This window comes from Chlamydotis macqueenii, chromosome 6 (assembly GCF_036417535.1).
Source record: "Chlamydotis macqueenii isolate bChlMac1 chromosome 6, bChlMac1.mat, whole genome shotgun sequence".
NCBI classification, from domain to species: domain Eukaryota; kingdom Metazoa; phylum Chordata; class Aves; order Otidiformes; family Otididae; genus Chlamydotis; species Chlamydotis macqueenii.
In genome coordinates, this window is record NC_141561.1 from 44,998,437 (window position 1) to 45,020,933 (window position 22,497).

General features: G+C 49.6%; 2 protein-coding genes across 2 annotated transcripts; both read left to right on the forward strand.

The window, feature by feature from the left end:
• Window positions 1-616: 616 nt before the first annotated feature.
• LOC147600371 (E3 ubiquitin-protein ligase RBBP6-like) lies at window positions 617-17,719 on the forward strand. Its single transcript, XM_086751263.1, has 13 exons — window positions 617-782; window positions 1,812-1,911; window positions 2,109-2,147; window positions 2,729-2,765; window positions 4,329-4,373; window positions 5,513-5,601; window positions 5,704-5,800; window positions 6,639-6,778; window positions 7,788-7,954; window positions 8,700-8,803; window positions 9,251-9,385; window positions 10,421-10,568; window positions 17,568-17,719. Exons 1-13 carry the CDS (start codon window positions 617-619, stop codon window positions 17,717-17,719), a joined length of 1,419 nt encoding a protein of 472 aa, XP_086607389.1.
• A 205-nt stretch (window positions 17,720-17,924) lies between these two features.
• Window positions 17,925-20,714, forward strand: LOC147600372 (uncharacterized). The gene is made up of 4 exons (XM_086751264.1): window positions 17,925-17,952; window positions 19,108-19,265; window positions 19,372-19,579; window positions 19,690-20,714. Exons 1-4 carry the CDS (start codon window positions 17,925-17,927, stop codon window positions 20,148-20,150), a joined length of 855 nt encoding a protein of 284 aa, XP_086607390.1. The 3' UTR covers window positions 20,151-20,714.
• Window positions 20,715-22,497: the final 1,783 nt, after the last annotated feature.

Below are 22,497 nucleotides of genomic sequence, written 5' to 3' on the forward strand. Positions count from 1 at the left end.
CCTCTCTGCCTACCCTGCTTGCCGGGCAGCCCCTCCTCGGGGCCGCGTTGGCCGTCAGCGGCCTCAGCCTGGGGGCCGAGCAGCGGGTACTTGCCCCGCAGCTGCTCCCATGGGCAGGAGGAGCTGCGGCTGGTGGGCTCCAACTCCATCTCCTGCAGCTTCTCTAACGAGGCAGCCAGCAGCCCACCCAGCTCCCCCTCCTCGCCTGCCTCCCTGCGGCCCAGCTTCAGCGCCTCCTCCATCTTCCTCCCGGTCAGGGTGATCCAGTCCAGTGGCCCTGGCTGCACAGCCAGCAGACAGGTGACCGGGCGTGGCCGGACTGTTCTGTTTGGTTCCGCTCGTGGTGCCAGGCAGCGTCTTGTCGGGGCAACAGAACGTGGCCTAGAACCACCGCTGGCCCAGCCCCTCTGCTTGGTGCCCCTAAAGCCCTGGCGGAACGCTGAGGCCGGGGCACCGCAGTCGCCGTAGCCACCAAAAACACCGGCCTGGCAGCGCTGTGTGCCAGACAGGGAGCGGAGGCCGAGCCGGGGCTGCGTGCCCCAACTCAGAGCAGAGCCCACGGCCCTGTGTGCTGCGGTAGGCGCCGCTGCCGAGGACACACCGCCTTGCCCTCACCATGTCCTGCCTGCACTATAAGTTCTCCTCCAGCCTCAAGTACCACACGCTCATCTTCAACGGCCTGCACATCTCCCTGCGCGACCTCAAGCGCCAGATCATGGCCCGGGAGAAGCTGAAGGCGCCCAACAGCGACCTGCAGATCACCAACGCCCAGACCAAAGAAGGTGCGTGGGGGCGGCGGGCGCGGGGTGGGAAGCGACAATGGGATTCGCCCTCCATCCCTAGCTGGGACTTGTGCTGGGAGCCCCACAGAGCTGTTCCTTCCTCGCGGCTCTTCTGACAACCACCGCCAGAGCTGTGTTTCAGCCACACAGCCAGGCTACAAGTGCCCGCGCTTCCTGTGCAACGTGGAGAGCTCACTAAGGTTTTGCTTTCCGGGAATTCTTCAGGGAAAATGATACGGAAATGTGGGAGGATATCTGATAAGAACAGGCTTGCCAGATTTCTTTGAAATCTGCTGGAGGAAGCTGAACGGGATGGCAATGGAACAGGTGGCTGGCTTGAAGAAAAACAGCGGGTTTGGTCACTTAGCTTTGCCTTCAACTTCTTGTACGCCGCGGCACTGGAAAACTGGTTCTGTGGCTGTTGCAGAAACTGCTCCCCAGCAACATTTTGGGTCAAGAGTGCAGCTGTGAGTTGGAATCTCAGCAGGGCCCTTAAAGCCATCGTGCACTTGAGTGTTGGCTGCCTCTGAAGGACAGTTTGGCATTTCTTGTTAATAGAACTGCTGCTGTACACCAGGGACACTGCCACGCAGATGCTATGGAGCATCAGTTCATCATTCATTTCTAACCGTGGGTGGTTTTTTCCCTGATAGTGCACGGTAACGGTGTCGGGCCGGTACTGAAGTTTTGTGGCAGAACATTTATGGTGAATATAAGCAAGAAGGATTCTTAGAGAAGTCATAAATTCATTTAAATCTGCTCAATGGTGCTTGATTCTTGGAGCTGATAATGGGTTTGTATTACTTAGTATGATGTTTCCGTTTGGTGATCTGCCATCTTGAGGAGCTTGAATGTGATTGGAGACTTTGGGATGGGATTTTCAGAAATAATGAGACTTGTAAATTGTTTTCACTCCTTGAACATTATCTTTTTTCCGTTAGTTCTCTGGCACCCTTACAACAGTCTTTTCTTTAGAATGTGTTCTAGAGTTTTTTATCTCTTCCTGATTTATTCCTGTATTGCTTTCAGAATACACAGATGATGATACCTTGATTCCGAAGAACTGCTCGGTAATTGTGAGACGAATCCCTGCTGGAGGAGTTAAAGCTCCCAGCAAAACCTCTGTCCCGTGAGTGTCCCTAAAGCATTGTATTCTTTGGTAGCGGGTGCAGTCTGTTCACTTTTTCCTGGATATTGGCGTACAGAGGCATTCAGATTTCTCTTTCCTGTTAAAGCTGCTGTTAATTTTTGTTGTGATGGGGTAGGTTCGATGTCCCAAAGCAGACGGACATTTTTAAGCCTGCTGGGACAGTACGTTTGTCACAGGACTCCTAAATCACACCAGATCCTAGGAACTGCTGTCAGGTGACATTTCTACTCCTGTTTTCAGCCCATACAGCAGATGTAACACATTTGGTATTTTTGGCGCTGCCATGGCTAAATATGGTCAGGTGACTGATCTTTTTGCGCTAAGTACACTTGCCCTTCGCAGTGTCTAGGCCATCACTGTTCTTTCTTAGAAACTCAGTTCTGTATCTGGTGCCTGTTTGTAACACCAGGGATCTACAGCTTGGCTACAGTTACCTTCCTGGTTTGATGGCTGGTTATTTAAGAACAGGACACTGTAGCACAGATTTCCTGGTTTTGATACTTAGAGAGCAGAGGCAAAATACCTGAGGACTTCCTCTTGCCCTGTTGTGTTCTGTCCCTGGAAGTCTTGGAATAATTTGTGACAGAGTAGAATTGGGATGTTTGTGGTTGTTTTTAGTGGCACTGGATGTTCCAGGAGAGAACAGTTTATGTATATGAATAAATTCCCACATTCGCTGGGCTATCAGTACATAAGGTGCTGATGTTGAGGCTTTATAATCTGTTTTCACTGCTTTCTGTGGGGTACAAGTGCTTTATTTCAAGTTCTGATCACCTTTCTTTCTTTCTTTTTCTAGAAGTCCAGCTGAGCCAGTGAGCGGAACACCAAAAGCAGTATGTAAAAACACACTCTCACACTTGTTCCTACACACCGCGTTTGATTCCATACCCACATACACACATACTTGTGCACTTTATATAAAACACACACACACCTGTGTCATTTTTGCCATTTTCACTTTGTGTCCTTCGCTTTTGTTTTAAATACTTTTTTTTTTGCCTAATGCAGTTTACAGACGTTATCAAAAACCACTGACAAACCACTCTTGTTAAAGTTGGTGCTGTTCCTTACATGGGACTTGAGGTTCCAACAAATACCAAACCCAACACATCCCATCCATGTTGAGAACAGTTCTGTGAGGCTAACTGATTCCTTTTCACATCCTTCAATACTTGGGTCTTTATTCCTAGAACTGGATAATTGAAGTGATGTTGGTTGGGCCCCTCTGAGGGCTTAAACTTCTTTAATAGATTGCGGTGGATTTAACTCTCGTTGTGACACAAAGTGGTCTTCTACAGCTCTGCATTTGATCTTTCCACTTTATCTGATGAAGCAGTTCAGTTTAGCAGTTTGTCTGCAAATGAAAATATCTAAAACCCAGTGTGGAGATCTTGCTGCAGGGTTAGAGCCGGGTGCACCTGTGGGTAAAATCCCCGTCGCTTTCCTGAACTTCTGCCTGCAGCACATTTTTGGATCTGGGTGACTTCAGGGTTGATGCTGCTTTAATTTCCCAAAGGTGAAGCCTTTCTTTAGTGTACTGCCACTTGGAATTTACCCGTGGAGAAGGGACAGCATTTTTCTTCAGAGTTGACAGCACTGCCATTCGGCTGCTGAAATATAAAGAAGTAACAGAAGGAGATACTTGACTGGTGATGGTCGAGATCTTGATTTGTCACTCGGGTCGAATACTATGCGTAACTACGCATTTCAAAATAGTCCTGATAGCAGAAAAGTTACTAGGTGGTGTTTTGTATTTTTCACCTTTCTTTTAAGGATAACTGCTTTCTCTTCTCTGGAATGGTGAGAGGCGTTCCTCTAACCCTGGATCATTGGATCTGATCCTGGATAAGCTGTCATCTAATCCAGAAGTTCATGAACAAAGTATAAGCTTTTGTGCATACTTGCTGCTTTTGATATTTGTTTAGGAGAAAAGAGTGCCACCACTTTCGTAAGAAAATCAGACTGTTGCCTGCAGGCCATACAACAACTGCTTCCTGAAAAAGGACAAGAACTAATTAACAGTTTCTGAATGGTTCCATTTCAGTAACTGGTCGATGATAAACTGTTTAATGCTGGACTCCAATAGACAGCTTTCCTAATTTCTTGTTTGCTTTCCGAGGATTGGGCCAGGGTCCCTCTCCGAGATATTCTGGAGCAATAGGTTGATCCCAAGCGGGTTTGGTTATTTTCATTTCTTCTCAGGAACCACAGAGGCACTCTTCAGCGGTCATAGGCTGGGACTGTGTTTTGAACAAACTCAAACGACAGCAGGTTGGAAATGCCTCTTTCAGTGACACTCAGAGGACAGAGTGCAGACGTTCAGACTACAGCAGAGGTTCACTGTTGCTGTGTTTTGCTTGTAGAACTTGACTATGTGTTTAATGTGTTGTGAACAGGTGCACGGCTCTTCCGCATCGATTTCTGTGTCCCAGCTTACACAGGTATAGATATGTTCTGTCAAATACTTAAAAGAAAAAAAGTGTTTGCTCGGTGTTTTTAAATGTTATACGGTGATGTACAGCTGTGTGTATATTTGATGCTGTCGTGTAAAGAGTAGTTCTCAGTTTGGGAAGACACCTGAGCAGCCTCTACATAAGGCTGCATAACATCAAGTATTTCAGGAAAATTCAGGAACACGACACAGAGCAGCTCAAAAGTGTTGCTTTAACCTCTTTAGTGCAGACTGGCAGTGCGTGCGGGCAAGGTGCTAACAGATTTCTGGTTTATTATTGCTAATCAACAGTCACTCCCTTACACCCTGCTGGTATCCGGACCAGTGTGTCATGAAAACATTTGAGCAAATACTGCTTAAAAAAAAAACCCAGCTGCCTTCAATAATGTGAACACGTAGTTCTGTGTAAGGTTGATGTTACAATTTGAATGTTGAAAGGACACAGTCAGCTGGAACAAAAACCTGCAGGTTGTGCTAACTGTCGTTAAATCACTTAATGTGAAGACGTTAGTAGCGGGGGAACGCACAGTTTGGCCTGCCTACAGCACACGGTGGCCAGGTTTCTACTGAAAAGAGTATTTTGTCCTGATGAGGGATTATAAAAAACCTGATTCCTTTTAATGCTTCTGTGTCTGAGGCTGAATTTCAGCAAGCAAAAAACAATTTTCCTAGTCTTGTGTGTCCTTTTATTGCTGTAAAATGAAATAAAGATACAGGCATACATCTTTCTCAATTCAAGGTACAGTTGATACCTTCTCCTTTGAATATCTGCAGATAAATTCCAGTTTAAAAATACTGGAGAGTAGAAATTGTTCTACGCACAGCTTCTCTTTGAAGAAGGCTGGATGGGTCACACACGTCTGTATGTAAGGGGCAAACAGAGCCCAGGGTTCTGAGTGCCCCAGAGCGCTCTTTTCCAGGGGGTTCACAGGCACAGAAACACCATGTAACGGCGTAAGGACCCCCAGAACACCGTCGGGACACCTGTGTTTTGTATGAGCAGCTGTTTCTGCGCAAGCGCAGCCAGCGCCGTGCTGCTCTTTACAGCAGTGGGTGAGTGCTGGTGTCGTTGGCTGTGTGGGCTGAAGGGTGTTTCTAATGTGTGTCAAATAATTCCCCGTTACACAGACTGCCAACCTGGCTGAAGCCAGTGCCACCGAAGAAGAGAAGATAAAAGCTATGATGACGCAGTCTTGCCGTGAATATGATCCAGTCAAGTAGGTGTTGATAATGTCAAATGTGTTCTTTGGAGCCTGTGGACAAATTGTAGAGAGACACATGCATACCTTTTTCTTTTTTTTTTCCCAAAAAACTTCTAGTTACGTGAAGAATCCCTTGGCTGCCCCTCCACCATCATATACTTGCTTCCGTTGTGGGAAACCTGGCCACTACATAAGGAACTGCCCAGCACATGGGGTAAGACCGTGGGGGATTTGTGGTGTTACCAAGCTTTTAATTTTTGTGCCGTGGCACTTAGGTAACAAATCCGTGAATGCTCACGTTAAGAGTTGTTTCTCCTGGGGTGAAATACAGAGCTTATACGGCAATGCTGCAAAGGCCTTCAAACTGGAAGGGAAACCTGGAATTATCAGTGTAACTGTTTTGGATTTTCTACGTCATGGACATTAAATTTGTCCACAGATGTTTCTCTGTGAACTTTCAGGCTTATTTTTCTATATTTCAGTATTAATGGAAATTTTTCTGGTTTTAGGTTTTTTTTTCAAAGACCGTTCACAGTTTTTAGTATTTTGTGTAAACACAAGATGTTTCTGTTGACCCCATCTGTGGAATATTTGCTGATGTGAATTCCACAGCCTCTGGTTGAGCATTCCTGCCATTTAGCGTTGGGCACTGAATGGATATGCATGAGGTGTGAATCCAGCCTTCCTACAGAGACAGTGAATGTCAGTTTCCCCAGTGACTGGTTCAGAGCACTGAACTGAGCTCTCCCTCTGAACTGCGCTTTGCAGGAGGAGCGGGTTTGTGTCTCTTCTCTGAGTGGAAGGAGCCAAGGGATATCTCACCCTTAGGAACCTGAAGTTAAGCCAAAGAACATCGACTGAGTTCAAAGCACTGCTCAAGGCTTTGGGTCATCCTGGCTATAGTCATTTAGGAAATAAGTATTTCAGCCGAGCAGCCCCTACGATAGGTGAAAGGAGAGGAGTAAAGGCTTTGCCGCCTAAAATCATCATTGAAATGTCATTTTGCGTGTGGGTGTTAAGATGAGAGATGTCTGCGTTTCTTTTCTTAACAGGACAAAAAGCTGGGGTCTGTTCCCAGACTGAGAAAGAGCACAGGAATTCCAAGGAGTTTCATGATGGAGGTGAAAGATCCCAGCACAAAGGGCGCGATGATAACCACTGATGGAAAATACGTCATACCATTTATTAATGCGTAAGTATGGAATTAACTGGACTGACCAAGAAGCGAACGAGGGAAAGCATGCGTAGATGTCCGAGTGGCAGTGCAAGCCAGCTGGCCAGGCTGTGTCATTTCGAGGGAGGAAACACTGTCGTTGTATCCTCACCTTCAAATCCGGGATCCTTTCCCATATGGAATTAGGGTGGTACCAACTGCTCGTGCCCCTGGAAGTTGGTTAAATTGCGGGTACGCTAAGGATCTGTCTGTCTGCAGAACATTTCAGTAGAGTTTCCAGGCAAGTCGTTCTCATTGAGAGCTCGTTTTGCTTCTGGTTGATCTTTCAAAGGCTTCTTGCAAAATTTAACCAATTGCTGTTGGACAGAGATTTCCTCCCGCTCTGACTTTGATCAGATCTCATGTGTGAAGCAGACTGAGGTTTTCCTGTGACTCTAAACTAAAAAAATCCTGCTGTGTGCTGAGAAGAGTGGCTGTTTGACAATGCACGTGGCAGCACTTCCGTTCTTCCGTCACGGATCTCCTTTAGTGGAAGCTGTGACATAGACTTCTGTCATTTATAAAATGTAGTTGCACAGAGATAACTTTATCCTGAGCCTGCAGTTCACATTTCCCCTCTGGCAAAGGAGAGGGGGGTTCGTTTCACCTGATTCCTAGCTGTCCAAAAGTTATTTTCCTAGTCTGAGCTAATCTCTTAGTTGATCCAATGAATGGGAGAATTCTGCAGAAGGAAAATTGTTCCTCCCTCCCTCTTGTAGTGCTGTCGCTGTAGAAAAGTATTTTAAACAACTAAGCCTGTGTTTTGGAAGGGGAATGTGCAGGGAGAAGAATTCCATCTGTTATTCAGGACATGGTTTAGTAGGCGTGGTGGTGTTAGGTTGACAGTTGGCCTTTATGATCTTGGAGATCTTTCCAGCCTTAAAGATTCTATGACTCTATGATCTTGCTGTGGTAAAATCCAAAGCTTGGAAATGTTTTCCTTTACCCATCTTTAACTTTTGTCTTTTTCCTTCCCCAACCCCCCCAGGGAAGCTTATGCTAGAGGAAAGAAGGAGAAGCCTCCTTTTCTGTCAGAGCAGCCACCCTCCTCCTCCTCAGATCCCGTTCCAGAGGAGCTGTTGTGTCCCATGTGCAAAGAGATCATGACTGACGCAGCTGTGATTCCCTGCTGTGGAAACAGTTACTGTGATGAATGTGAGTGTTACCCCCATGTTTGTTGATTCAAAAGATCACATCTGACCTTCTGAAAGCAGATACAGGAGATAACGGCTGTACTTGGAGACCAGTTCTGTTTCACACTGAAGTACACTGTGACTAGGAAAGGTCTCTTCTTGTATAAAGGAAAAAAGGCAGAAAGCTTTTTTCCCTTTTTACCTGTTGTTAAATCCTCTTTACATGTGGAAAGATGAGTGGGAGGAGAGTGCGGAACTGTGCAGGTGATTACAGCGTGAGATCTTGAAAGCATTGAGCTTGTCCACAGCCCGTTCTCTCATACAGAATTCTGTAGCCAGCTCTGGTGATTTCCTGTGGTCTGCAACCAACAGATAGTCAGGCATTTAATGCACATTCTTCTCCACGGGAGAGCTGGATAAAACCCTCAGAACTGGAACCTACTAATGTTTTTTGAGATGTGTTTTATTCGTTAATGTTGAGCTTGGGGACCGCTCGCTGTACTAGACAGCTGAAAAAAGTCGAGTCAAAACACCAGGACAGAGCCTTCTCCACAGCTTCCAATGTTACAACAGTGAAATATCAAAACCGTACAGGTATTTGCTTCGTACTAGACATTTTGTATGCTGTTGGACAATTAGAGCTCCATGCTCTCCATTCAAGACCGCATTCACCCATTAATCAGAGATGTCTTTTTATCATTGGTTAGAACTCACAAAATATCCATGGTTGGGCTAAAATCTGTGTTGATGATTCTAATTCTTCACAGGCATTAGAACAGCGCTGCTGGAATCTGAGGAACACACCTGCCCAACGTGTCACCAGACAGACGTTTCTCCAGATGCATTAGTTGCCAACAGGTTCCTACGCCAGGTAACGTGATGACGTTTCCGTAAACTGTTTGTCAGAAAAGTCTACTTGCAAACAGCTGGCAGGGAAGGAAGCATTCACTGACACGGCCTTAAGCAGGGCTGGATTGAATACGGCTCAGTTTCCTGCTCAAGTACATGATCTGCTGTTACAGAAGCTCACAACGCTGTGGAGGCCATGGGGCAAATTCAGGTCCCGCTGTTGTTTAACAGGATTGCCTCCCTTTCAAGTTTGGTGTTAACAGTGAAGGCCCTCAAAGACAGAGACTCTGCGTTGCCAGTCATTGATACCGGTGTTTAGTGCCATCTGTTCACACCTCTGTGTGTTGATTTATTGTAGGGCTGATAGCACGGACAGGAATACACAAGGGGTTGTACCCTGTGGAGGCTTTTCTTCGTACATCTCCTGAAGTTTCCTGTCACCTCTTTGTAAATGTTTCTCTGCCTCTAGGCTGTGAACAGCTTCAGCAACGGAACTGGCTACACAAAAAGGCGCTCTGCGCAGATTCGGGAGCCACAGCAGCAGCCGCCGCCACTGCCACCACCTCCACCACCACTCCTGGCTGTTACCCCTCCTGCTGCTCTGGTGAGTGCTGCTGAACTCGCTACATCTTCCTCGCTGTCCGTCGGCAGTGTGTTGGAAGAGAAGCTCAGTTTTATGTCAACACAAGCAGCGAGTCTTGTATTTCAGTAGAGCTTATTTTGCAACTCTTGCTTGTATTCACAAGGGCTGTCAGGCTCCTGCACTGAGACAGCCAGCACTGCCGAGTCTGCTGGGCCCCCCAGGACAGCCCATACCCACAGCTGGTAAGTGACAGGAACTTCAGAATTTCTTAAATAAAAAAATCTTCAGATAAACTGAATGGGATTTTTTTTCCCTTTTCCCTCTCCCCACTCCAAAAGGTCACCCCATGAGAGCCACTGCAGTTCACTGCTCAGGTGCCAGACCGGGCTGGGAACGGTAAGTGTTCTACAGAAATGCAGTAGGTGACTACTTGTCACCTGTTAAATGAGGCCGTAACACATCACTTATACAGCAGCTGATTTATAATGGAATACGTATGCGCAGAGAGCTGTGGAAAATACAGGTGGTAATTAATTTTTAAATGGCTTAATTGGACTTGGCTTTAACAAAGGGGTTCTGTGCTTGCAGTAAGATTATTTTACAAAAACCTCTGCTACGTGATTGAAAAGAGGACTCTGAACAATGAATACTTTTTGAGCAAACCATAATTACATATAAAATCTAAATCTAATTAAAGGATCAGGTGGAAAGCCAGGCTTTTGATTGCTGGCTGAACAGGGCTGTAGAAATTGATTTCCCAATAGAAATCGGCCTCCGACATGATTCCTTTAACAACTTAGCCAATACTGCTGGAGCAAATGATTGGAAAATTCCACACTGTTATTTTAGGACAACTTCAGGGATGGTGACTCAACCACTTCCCCGGGCAGCCGGTTCCAGTGCCTGACCACCCTTTGGTGAAGAGATTTTTCCTGATATCCAATCTAAACCTCCCCTGGTGCAGCTTAAGGCCGTTTCCTCTCGGTTCCTCCGTGAAGGAGAAGCAGATTGTCTAGAAGGATCAGGGGGAGTTCCACTCCACCTCTCTGTCGTCAGATGCAGTGGATGGTTCAGGAGATCAGCAGTGATGGCAGTTTTATGTGTGGGTTGCCAGCTCAGATACGGCAGCGGTTACAGGTGACGGACAGTTATAACTGGGCAGCAGTTGTTAAGGAACAAGCGTCGCTTTTGCTAAAGCTTCTCTGTAACGACAGCCTTCTCCTCCCGGCAGCCGTGAGGAGGCTAGAAACTGAATAGCTGTGGCTGCTGGATTTCCTGCGTCTCCCTGTTCTGCTTGTAAGCATTGCCTCAAAGCACCGGGGAGGAGATACATGAGAGAAATTGTCTTCATTTCCTCCTTTCTGTATCTCCTGTGGATACATGGAGAGATTTTAACCGGGACTCTCTCTTAGTCATGCTGTCAGGGTCTTTCCTAGAGTAATGGCATGGAGTCGTATGACGAGAGGCGGAGTGTAGAAGCGTTACGATATGATTTTGCTTGAAATGCGATCGCTGTCCTTGGTCAGAGCGAGAGGTATGTGCCAGATTTTGCTGGGACACCTGGCTAGAAGTGTTGATCAAATAGCCCTGTATGTAGGATTGCAGGACAAGTATTTTTCACCCCGTTCCAAGCACCACCTAAGTATGAAGCGAAGTAGACTAAGCTGGCCTTTTAGAGTTGAGCTTTACTGTCTCCAGGCTAAATCACGTTTTCTTGGTGTTTGTTACTGCCCTGTAGCCGTTAGGACTTGCTCTTTTTCTATCTTACTGCAACACAACTGATTTGCACTGGATGTAGTTGTGGAGCAGTGAAAAATGTGCACGTTCACATACCAGTAGCGGCCAGTATGCACCAGTTTAAATCAGTCAACAGCTATGGTCGTTCATGGGACAGACCATACATACACTGACCCTTCCTGTTTGCTTTTCCACTGACAAAGCAGCAGTTGTGGAGAGGTAAAGAAACCAAACCAAATTTGGGAGGTAAAGAACTGGGGAGAGTGACTGTTTTGAATTAACATCATCTATTTTTTGTGTGTGCTGTGGTTTTTTTAAGATCCAAGTCTCCTCATCTTGCTTCATCTTACTCTTTCAGCTACTCCAATTCAAGATCAAGTTCCTCCCGCACTAACTCCTCCTCTCGATCACTTAGCCATTCCCGTTCCCGTTCCTACCTGCGATCACCACCTCATCCAAGAAGAGGCAAAGGGAAGAGCCGTAACTCTCGTGCCAGGTCAAGGTCACGTGGCTCTCGCCATTCCAGATCAAGGTCACCCCCCTACAGAAGATACCGTTCACGATCGAGGTCCCCAGGGTTTAGAGGTCGGACTCCCACTGAACAGACTGTACCTGAAGGGGGACGAGAGCGGGGGAACGTTAACAGATACAGAGGTGTTCCACCATATCACAGGAAGGCTTATGAAAGAAGGAGTAGCCATAGAGAAACAGTGTGAAACAGGAGTAGAAACAATATGGAAGAGTAGTATCCAGTTTCATTATTAGTATGTCTTAAATTCCTTAATTTTGCTATAGCCTTACTAATGTTTTGTGGGTTTTGGATGTGTTTTGTAAACCGTTTCAGTTCAGACAAATTAGTAATGTATCTGTAAAGTGTTTTGTAAATGTTAATGGAAATTATTTTGTAGATGTCGATCGCGATTATGTTACTGTGGGGAAAAGACTGTGTATATGAGAGAACCATTTATTAAAATTTTGAAACGAGTTGGAGTCTTTGGTGAATTAATGCATATGAAGACGAAACCATGAGTGGTTGATCTGAGCGACAGGGGCTTGAAGGTCCAAATAACCGACAGTCACTCCCTTAGACCCTGCTGGTGTCTGGACCAGTGTGTCATAAAAACATTTGAACAATTCTACTTAACAAAAAAAAAACCAACTGCCTTCAGTAATGTGTTCTGCATAAGGCTGATGTTACAATTTGTATGTTGAAAGGACACAGTCAACTGTAAAAACCTGCAGGTTGTGCTAACTGTCGGAAAATCACTTAATGTGAATGCAAAATTAATCTCCCAGCTCCCAACCTGTGTGTCCTTTTATTGCTGTAAAATGAAATCATGACACTTGCATCTGTCTTTCTCAATTAAAGGTGCAGTGGATAGCTTCTCCTTCAAATAGTCTGCACCTTAAATACCAGTTTAAAAATGCTGGAGACCATAAATTGTTCTACCCACAGCTTCCCTTTGAAGAAGGCTGGATGGGTCACACACGTCTGTGTGTAAGGGGCAAACAGAGCCCAGGGTTCTGAGTGCCCCAGAGCGCTCTTTTCCAGGGGGTTCACAGGCACAGAAACACCATGTTTCGTACTTCAGCCCTGACCGGGACCAGACCACGCAGTCTCTCTCTCGTTCCCCCACCCTCCGAGAGAATAGGGGGAGAACTGGTAAACAAAAAAAAACCAGCAAAAACACGTGGGTTGAGATTGAACAAAAAGTAAATTTAACAGCAATAACAGAAAAAAAACCCAAAACAAAACAGTGATGGAATACAAATACAGTATAATGGCTTACAAATCTCCACACCCAGTTTCTTCCAAGTAGCAGGAGGCTCCCCTCAGCACCCTCCTCACTTACACCCTGAGCAATGTCAGACGGGATGGAACAGCCCTTGGGCTCAGCTGGGTAAATTTACCCCAGCTGTTGGCTCATTAGTTAACTATCCCAGCTGGGTGCCCCAGCCATAGGGGCCACCAGCTCCAGTTCTCTGCACAGCTCAGGTGAATATTAACTCTGCTCTAGCCAGAACCAGGACACCCATATGCGCTGCCGCACTGTGGCAGGAGATTGCTGCCCGGCTGGAGAATCTGGTTGTAAAAGTCCGTCACGTAGATGCTCACGTACCCAAGAGTCGAGCCACGGCAGAACACCAAAATGACCAAAGGGTGGATCAGGCTGCTACGATTAAAGTTTCCCAAGTGGGCCTAGACTGGCAACACAGGGGTGAGCTATTTTTAGCTCGGTGGGCCCATGACACCTCGGGCCATCAAGGAAGAGACGCAACATACAAATGGGCTCGTGATCGAGGGGTGGACTCGACCATGGACACTATTGCACAGGTTATCCATGAATGTGAAACATGCGCTGCTATTAAGCAGGCCAAGCGGTTAAAGCCTCTTTGGTAGGGAGGACGATGGCTGAAGTATAAATATGGAGAGGCCTGGCAGATTGATTACATCACACTCCCACAAACTCGTCAAGGTGAGCGCCACGTCCTTACAATGGTGGAAGCCAGCACTGGGTGGCTAGAGACCTATCCCGTACCCCACGCCACTGCCCAAAACACCATCTTGGGCCTTGAGAAGCAAGTTCTCTGGCGACATGGCACTCAGAAAGAACTGAGCCAGACAACGGGCCTCATTTCCGAAACAACCTCATAGACCCCTGGGCCAAAGAGCACGGCATCGGGTGGGTATACCACATCCCCCATCACGCACCAGCCTCTGGAAAGATTGAACGGCACAATGGACTGCTGAAAGCTACACTGAAAGCAATGGGTGGTGGGACCTTCAAAAATTGGGATAAACATTTAGCAAAAGCCACCTGGTTAGTCAACACTCGGGGATCCACCAATCGAGCTGGCCCTGCCCAGCCAGAGGGCAGAGGGTGATAAAGTCCCTGTGGTGCATCTAAGGAGTATGTTAGGAAAGACGGTCTGGGTTATTCCTCCCCTGGGCAAAGGCAAACCCACCCGTGGGATTGCTTTTGCTGAAGGGCCTGGATGTACTTGGTGGGTAATGCGGGAGGATGGGGAAGTCCCACGGGTAGCTGAAGGAGATCTGATGTTAGGTGAAAATAGCCAATAATTTGACCTGTATATAATCATTTCTATAGTTCTTACATGTCACGTCAAAGGTATTGCAGCAAGGAACACCCTGATCAGTGAAGAATGAGCTTCAATAAAACCGAGAGAGATGCAACGGTGATGGAACAGGAACTGGCGCCCAACAACTTCCTCAAGATCAACATCTTCCACTCGCAGACCATGGGCATGATACACCAGCCACGCCAGATGTACCAACTGCGAGTTCCAGGTGCAGCAGGCAACAACCCCACACTACATACCATCTCTCTTGTCCTGAAAGACTGTCAGGACAGATGGAGCCCAAAGTCATGGACTAAATGAGCTCAACAGACTGAAGGAGTTACATCTCTGTGTATATACACACACACGTATATATGTATATGCATGACGTAGATTGTATGGAATAAGGGGTGGACACTGTCCTGGTTTTGGCAGGGATGGAGTTAATTTTTCCTCTCAGTAGCCGGTGTGTTTTGGATGCCCTGTGTGAAGAATGTTGATAAACACCCTGATGATATGAGTTGTTGTGAATGAGACCAAGGACACCGTCCTGCTTTCCAAGTCTCGCTAATTTGCAGATGCGGGAAGCTGGGAGAAAGACAGACAGAATAACTGACCCAAACTGGCCAAAGAGTGTTCCATGCCTGAACGCCATGCTCAGTAGAGAAGTGGGGGCTGGCCAGGGCGGGTATCTGCCTTCCTGGCATCCATCTTCCTTCCTCGTTTGCTGGCATCGTTCCCTCTCCCTTGCTGGCTCCCTTTTGCTCCTTTGCTTGCTGCTCAGTTTTGTTTCCATGATCGCTGCTCGGGACGGGCTGTGTCGGTCATTGGGACATTGGGTGGTGAGAAAACACATATTGTTTACTTTGTATATTTTAATATCCGTATATTCTGTTATTATTGTAGTTTTCCCTTGTTATTTTAGTAAATTGTCTTCATCTCAACCCATGGGTTCTCCTTCCTTCCCCACTGGGGAGGGGGAGTGTGAGCGAGAAACTGTGTGGTAATTCGGGCTAAACCATCACAAAGGAAAAAAAAGGTTGCAAAAATGAGCAAAATGATTAACGCTTTGATGGCGCTTTATTTTGGGGCACTTTTGATGTTGGGCACTGCTATGCTTGTGTTGGTTTACCTGTGTTCACCTTGTGATTGTCCTCGTGAACAATCACCCTCCTCTTCTGATCCCCCAGAGCCACAGGCCTCAAACTTGGCCTGGGACACATTTTTAGTTTGGTAAGATAAAACGTTGTTAATTAGATTTAGAGATGTTAACATAATTTACTCAGATAAGATGTTGTTAAGTAGATATAAGGGAAAATGTTAATTAGATTTAGATATGTCCTCCTTTTGAAGGCCCGAATCATCATTTTTCATTGCCAGCCTTCATGTTTAGGGCACAAAGCCTCATTTCTTAGTCCAAAGCTGCATCTTCAAGCCACACAATCCTATTTAAAGGGCCCCAAATCCTCAATTTAGAGACTAAATCATCACTGTTCTGGTTTTGTTTAGCGAGGGGGGCCTAAGGTGGCAGCTTCTATCGGAAACTGCTAGAAGTTGCTCCTCTTTGTTCAGTGGACTCGGCCGGGACGAGGGCGGACCCGCTGCTGGCCAAGGCCGAGCCAATTGGTGTCAGCACGTTCCATGATAACGCCTCTGCCGTAACACATTTAAGAAGGGGAAAACAGACAAAAAGGAAGTAGAGAAGATGTGAAGGAGCTGAGCAGGACAGAGAGGGGGAGGCGCGAGCCTCGTGGGCCTTGCAGGTTTCACCCTCTGGCCTCCCGACGGGCGGCAACTGGGCCCAACTGGGCCCAGCCCGGCTGAGAGAAGTGGGGAGGAGAGGAGATGTGAATGAGATGTAAAAACGTCCTGAGAGGTGTCTGCCAGCCTGTTGTGAAGAATTTTCCTTGTGAGAGGAACGGAGACTGCGTAGTTTGGTCCCGATCGGGGCTGAACTACGACAATCATTTTCCGGGTCCAAGGGCTCATTTCAGTGTCCAAAGGCCCAGTTTTAACATCTGGTCACATGTTTTTAAAGTTCAAACTTCAAGTCTCATTTTTAGGGCCCAAACTCTCATTTTGGTTGTCCAAATAGTCATTTTCAAGATCTAAATTCTCATTTTTAGGATACAAACCCTCATTTAGAAGTTCAAGCCCTGCTCCAAAGGTTCAAAGACTCATTTTAAGGGCCCAAAGTGTCATTTTTAATGCCTCAACTCTGATTTTGAGGGTTGAAAGGCTCTCTGTTAGGGTCCAAGGCCTCCTTTCCAGGTCCAAACACTCTCTTTAGCTCCCAAAGCTCCCATAGACTAATTTGTAGGATCCATTCTGGAATTTTTAGGGCTTAAAGCCTCTTTTTTTTTTTTTTTTTTTACAATATGATAGAATAGAGTATTTAAGTTGGAAGGACCTACAACGATCATCTGGTCAAACTGCCTGACCAGTTCAGGCCTGACCAGGTTAAAGCTCGTTAATACCGACACTGCCCAAGTGCCTCTTAAACACTGACAGGCTTGGGGCATCAACTTCTTGTGGCCAAAGTCTCATTTTTAAGGTCCAAAGCCTCATTTTTATTTTCCAGACCTCAATTTTGAGGGCCTGAACTCTCTCCTACAGATTTCAAAGCCTCGTTTTTATGGTCCAAACCTTCACTTTAGGTCCAATGTCTAATATGTGGCCTGACTCCTGATTTTCAGGGTCAAAGCCTCGGGGTTAGTTTGCAAAGTCTCCTTTTTAGAGCCCAAACATTGCTTTAAGACACTGAAGCTCATTGCAGTGTCCAAAGCCTCATTTCCGTTTCCAAACCATCCGTTACAGGGCTCCAAGCTTCATTTCTGGAGTCCAAATTCTCTTTCACAGGGCCCTAACCCCACTTTTACAGCTCAAAGCCTTCATTTTAGGAATCACAACATTATTCAGGCCTAGAGCTTCATTTTAAGCGTCTAAACTCTCATTTTTAGGGCAAAGCCCACTTTTTATAGGTCCAAAGATGCACCGAGAGAGTCTGCACTCTCACTTTTGGCCTGCAGGAAAGGCGGCAAGAGTGGAAAAAGCTGGGCACCCTGCAGGGGCGGGGCAGGCTGGCTCCACCAATCACGCCGTGTGGGAGAGCAGCACGTGATGATTGATAAGCTGTCTGACCCGTCATTAGATGGGAGGAGCAAGGGGGAAATCCCAGGCAGCCAATCAGAGGAAGCATTGCCCCAGGTGGAGGGCGGGCACTGCAGCCCAGCAGCCTCACCACCCGGGGACAATCACAGCCAGCATTGCCTCAGGGCAGGACCAAATGGGGGCAGAGTGACAGCCCAGAGGACCAATCCCAGACAGCATTGCCTCAGGGCAGGCCCAAACGGGGGCAGAGTGACAGCCCAGCGACCAATCCCAGGCGGCATCCCCTCGGGCGCAGGCCGAGCACCGCCCCCGCGCGGCCGGGCCTGGTCAGCAGCTGCGCAGGACGCCAAGGACGCCGTGAGGGTGTGCGGGCGTAGAACTGGCAGTGCCAGCGCCCGGCGAGAGCTGAATCTGCCGCTGCCGTGAGAGAGCGTGAAAGCTGTGTCTGCACAGACAGGAGCAGCAGCAGCAGGGCTGAGGAGAATCCCCGTCCCTGGCGGGGCAGGGGCAGCGCGGGGACAGAGGCTGAGGAAAAGGCTGCGGCGCTGAACGCCTCCTGCGCCTCATCTGTGCCGGCGAGCTGTGCTCAGGGTGCCCAGCCCCCGAGCCAGAGACCGGCACGGGGAGCACGATGCAGCCCCCACCCCCCGGGGGAAATGGTCAGCGCCCTGCGACCGCACTGCGACACACACAGATCTGCGGGGCCGGGCGGGACCCGCCCGTTGGGGCTGAGGGTGCTGGCCGAAGCGCTCGGCAGGCCACTTTCCACCACTGCCCAGCAGCCCTGGCCGAGCGAGGAGGCCCCGGCTGACGGGAGGGCAGCACGCGTGACGCCCGTCCACAGGAAGAGCCACAGGAGGGTGCAGGGAAGCACAGGCCTGTCAGCCTGGCCTCAGTGCCGGGGAAGGCTGTGGAGCAGATCAGCGTGAGTGCCGTGGCCTGGCCCGGACAGGACAGCCAGGTGAGCGTTGTGAGCTTTTCTTGGCCTCAGAAAGTGTCATGGCTGAGGGAAGGCTGTGGGAACGTAGTCACGGACCCCCGCTGCACGCTAAGTGAAATCATTTATTGTTACAGCTTATGTGCTTATCTACCCTCCCATCGCCCATCCACCCCCAGATGTCCTTTCTCTTGTTTTCCTTCTCTTGGAAAGTCCCTTGTTTCTCATTCCCGTGGCTTTTTGTTTCTCATTCCCATGGCTTCTGATCCTCGTTGTCCCCAGCAGCACCAGATACGCACCTGAGCAAACACTGCGTTGTCTGTCCTACGCTGAGACACTGTTATGACAGATGGAGCCCCAAGTTATGGACTGGATAAACTCAACAGACCTTTTGGAGGGGTGGGCCATAGACTAAGGGAGTTACATCTGTGTGTATGCATACAAGTAGGTCAAAGAAAGAAAAAGGTGATGATTGATTGGAAAGTGTAGGATCTGGGCATCATGTAGATGGTGTGGAATTAGGGGTGGATAATGTCCTGGTTCTGGCTAGAACAGAGTCAATATTCACCTGAGCTGGGCAGAGAACTGGAGCTGGTGGCCCCTATGGCTGCAGCACCCAGCTGGGATAGTTAAATAATGAGCCAACAGCTGGGGTTAATTTACCCAACTGAGCCCAAGGGCTGTTCCATCCCATCTGACATGGTGCTCAGGGTATCAGTGAGGAGCATTCAAGGCGCTTGCTGCTCCGCTGTCCTTCAGCGTCACCCCATGGTGTGGGGAGGGTCCTAGGAGGGGTGCAAGTGCGGAGGCCAGCTGTGTTTTGGGGGGTTGACGCGGTGACCGACGCTTTCCCCTCCCGTTTTGCGCGGGCTGAAAGAAGCGTCCCTGCAAGTGTGCCAGGAGCAGATAGCCAAACTGGAAAAGAAAGTCTGCAGGGAGGCAGAGGAGAAGGCTGTGCTGAGAGAGGCCCTGGAGAGGACGCAGCTTGAGCTGAGCCGGGAGAAGCAGCTGCTGCAAGCGGCCACACTGCAGAAGGTGAGGTGGGAAGGCGTTGACGCTCTCCAGGCGCTCGGTTGCCCGCAGTGGAGGCAGGAGACCTCTCCCCTCGCAGGTGCAGACGCGTCATATTGCTCTCTCCCAGAGGGCCGCGCAGGCGGCAGCGGGGAAACGAGGAGCAGGGGTTGTGGCGCGGGACCCCCGGGGCATCAGCGGGCTGAAAGTTGCCAGAGCAACTCTGGGGACGCATCTCTTGCGTGGGGCACCTGCGGGGCGTGCCTGCTGCGGCCAGAAAGGCGACAGAGCGAAGACAGACGTACGTCACAAGGAAACAATAACGTGTCTGAATGTAGGTGAGGTTGCGATCTGTTCTGTCACAGTGACAGGAACTGGTGTGAGGCAGAAGGGCAAAGAAAATGTTTGGGATCTTTTGCTGTTGTATTATTCTGCTCCCTGCCCCTAGTGAATCTGAAAAGATGTGCTACTGATAGCCTGAATTTTGTCCCCTCTAGCCCAGAAGAGGACGAAGATGCGTCTTCCCAGTACTACGTCCCCAGCTACGAGGAGGTGATGAACACGGGCTACTCTGAGGGCAGAGACTCGGACAGGAGCAACAGGATCAGCGTCTCCCTGCCCTCCTACGCGTCGCTGACGGGCCTCGACGAAAACACCCAGCCGCCGGGTGCTGCCGGCGCAGAGCCCTACACGGAGCGGCAGCCCAGCCGGCACAACTCGCACCTGAGCAAGCGCCTGAAGCCACTGAAGGTGCGGAGGATCGAGTCGGAGAAGCTGCACATGAAGGACGTCAGACTAAACCTCGCGGAGGGGAACAGCACGGCCCCTGTCACGATAGAGCCGCTGACCCCTCCGCCCAAGTCCGAGGAGATCCAGGAGAGAGCACCAGGGAGCCAGCAAATGACCTGAAAAGAGGCTCTGTGATGCTGCTGGGGTTTGGTGGTTTTTTGTGGTTTTTTTAAAAAAAACAAACCTACAGTAAGAGGGGCTCAGTCTGTGGGTGCAGAAGCGGTCAGGGCTCCCTGGAAGCTGCGACGTGGAGGACACGATGGGTGAGTAGCGCTGCGGCACGAGGACTAGACAAACTTTCCCCTGGACAGGGTTTTTCAAAAGAGCGTGGGGAAAGAAACCTGGATGCCGCTGGGTCTGGTGCACTGAAGTAACTGGAGACTGGCAACAGCAAAAGTGTAATTTGTGGTGTTTTACAGAAGGACCACCCCATGTATCTTCTCACCCCCTCTCCCCCCGTGCCAGCCAGACTTTTCTGAGCCACCAAATTGATGCCAAACGAGGGTTTTCTAAGTGGAAAAGGGCAAAGCTCCTTTTGTTAGTGCCCTTTCTTTCTGAGTAAGGGAAACGGCGTTGCCAGAGTAGCGCTGTGGCTTTCCCCTGCTCTGTTCAGGGCCTGGGACAGTGGCCCGGGGCCAGGCCCGAGTCCTGGCAATGTCTGGGCTTGCTGGCGGGCAGCGGGCAGAAACGAGCCCCGCGCTGCTCGGGGAGAGGACAGATCTCTTTCCCCGGTTGCTTTCTGTGTTGTGGTTTGCGCTCAGATGCGAAGGGGACGGTCCGTTTGAGGCATGTGGATCAGTGCGGGGGCTTGGGAGCTGTCGGGGTGCACCGCTGCCAGGTGTGCAGGGTGAAACGGCAGCTGAGCACGCGGTGCATGCAGACCTCTTTTGAAAAAATGTTGTGCACGGTGTGTTTGTGCGTGCGTGCGCGCGCACTCGTGCGTGGTTGGGCCGTGCCAGGGTCTGCGAGCCAGAGCGGTGTGAAAGCAGCCGGCTGGTTTAGGGCGGATGCCGCTGCGCGGGCAATCTCGGCCACGCGCCGCCTCCCGGGCTTCCAGCCAAGCGGTCGACGACAAAGGCTTCTGCCTGTTCAGCCCCGGGCTGCCTCAAACGGGGTGGATCTGGGAGGTGTGGGCAGAGAGCGGGATCTCTCCGGAAGCTGGAGCGAGTGTAGATGACTCCCAGCCGCTCTGGGCTGCTGGTAGGGATGTGGTTGGGGTGGTGGGAGGCTGATGTCGATGTAGTTACGGTCCCTGCGACCAAAGATACAAAAGGAGCACAAATAGCCAAAGCCCAAGCCGAGAGGAGGTGCTGGTCCAGACGCAGGTCCCAGTTGCTCTTGTTGGTTCTTGTTTCTTAGTGCATCCTGTGAGTTCTGTGGGTGCATTGCAGCAATTTCACTTTGCCGTGCCCCAAGGCACGGTGCCAGGTGGGCACAGTAACGCCAGGACGCTAGGGACTCCTTTATCCCAGAGAAGGGAAAAAAAGGAGAAGAACATACCGCAGAATGAGGGAGTTGGGCTGGGGGGTGCCATGAGGGGTGGTTCTTGCTGTGGAGGGCTTGGGAAGGTGGTGCGGCTCCTTGGAAGGTGTTGCGCAGGCGTGTGTGCACGTGGGAGCCCGCCCACAGCGGGAGGCCAGGCACGAAGGTCTGTCTGCCTGCTGAAGAAACCCAACCCGATGGGGTGTCCTAGAAAATCGGGGTGAGTCAAGCGAGGCATCCTGTGTGAGCGGCTGGGAGCTGAAGGTTCATGGAGCGTCCTTGCCAGGAAGTCCCGTGTCGTGGAACAGACGGGCGATAGCAGCATCTTTCGCAATGGCTCAAGTAGGAAAAGAGCTGGGGAAATGGCGGGAAGTGCAGTGACCGCGGGGAAACGGGCCGTGACTGAAGTAGGAATTCTGTCCCGATTGGCTGACTGGCAAAAGAGCCTCGCTGGCTGCCCGCGTACTTGTCTGCTGATGGTGTGTTGGAAAGCCAAGGAAGGTGTGGGATGCTGAGGAACACCAGTGCTCCCAGAGCTGTGACCATCGCTGTCCTAGCACGGCTCGCCCCTGTGTGCGAACGAGGTGGCACTGGGATATGCTGTAAGAGAGCAGGTATTCCTGGAGGGGAGCGTGATGGAGATGGCTTTGCCAGGTAAGACGTGCTGGTAGGTGAGAAATGAGGATATGTTTTTCCTAGGCGGTTTGTAAGAGTGCCCGTGTATCCCGGCCTCTCTGGAGGGTCACTTACGGTCAGCGGAAAGGCACGGGATGTGCAGATCCGGTGTACAGATCTGGCGTTCCTCTGTACAACCGAGGAAGTCTGATGTTGTGAGGAAAGCAGGGGATGCGCTGAGTGTGGCGGAACACTGGCACTGGTTGCCGGGGAGGCGGTGGTTTCCGCGTCCCTGTAAACATTCCGTGGCAAGCGGGACCGGGCTCAGAGCGGCTGATCCGATTGGAGTGGCCTGAGTCGTCGCGGGCAA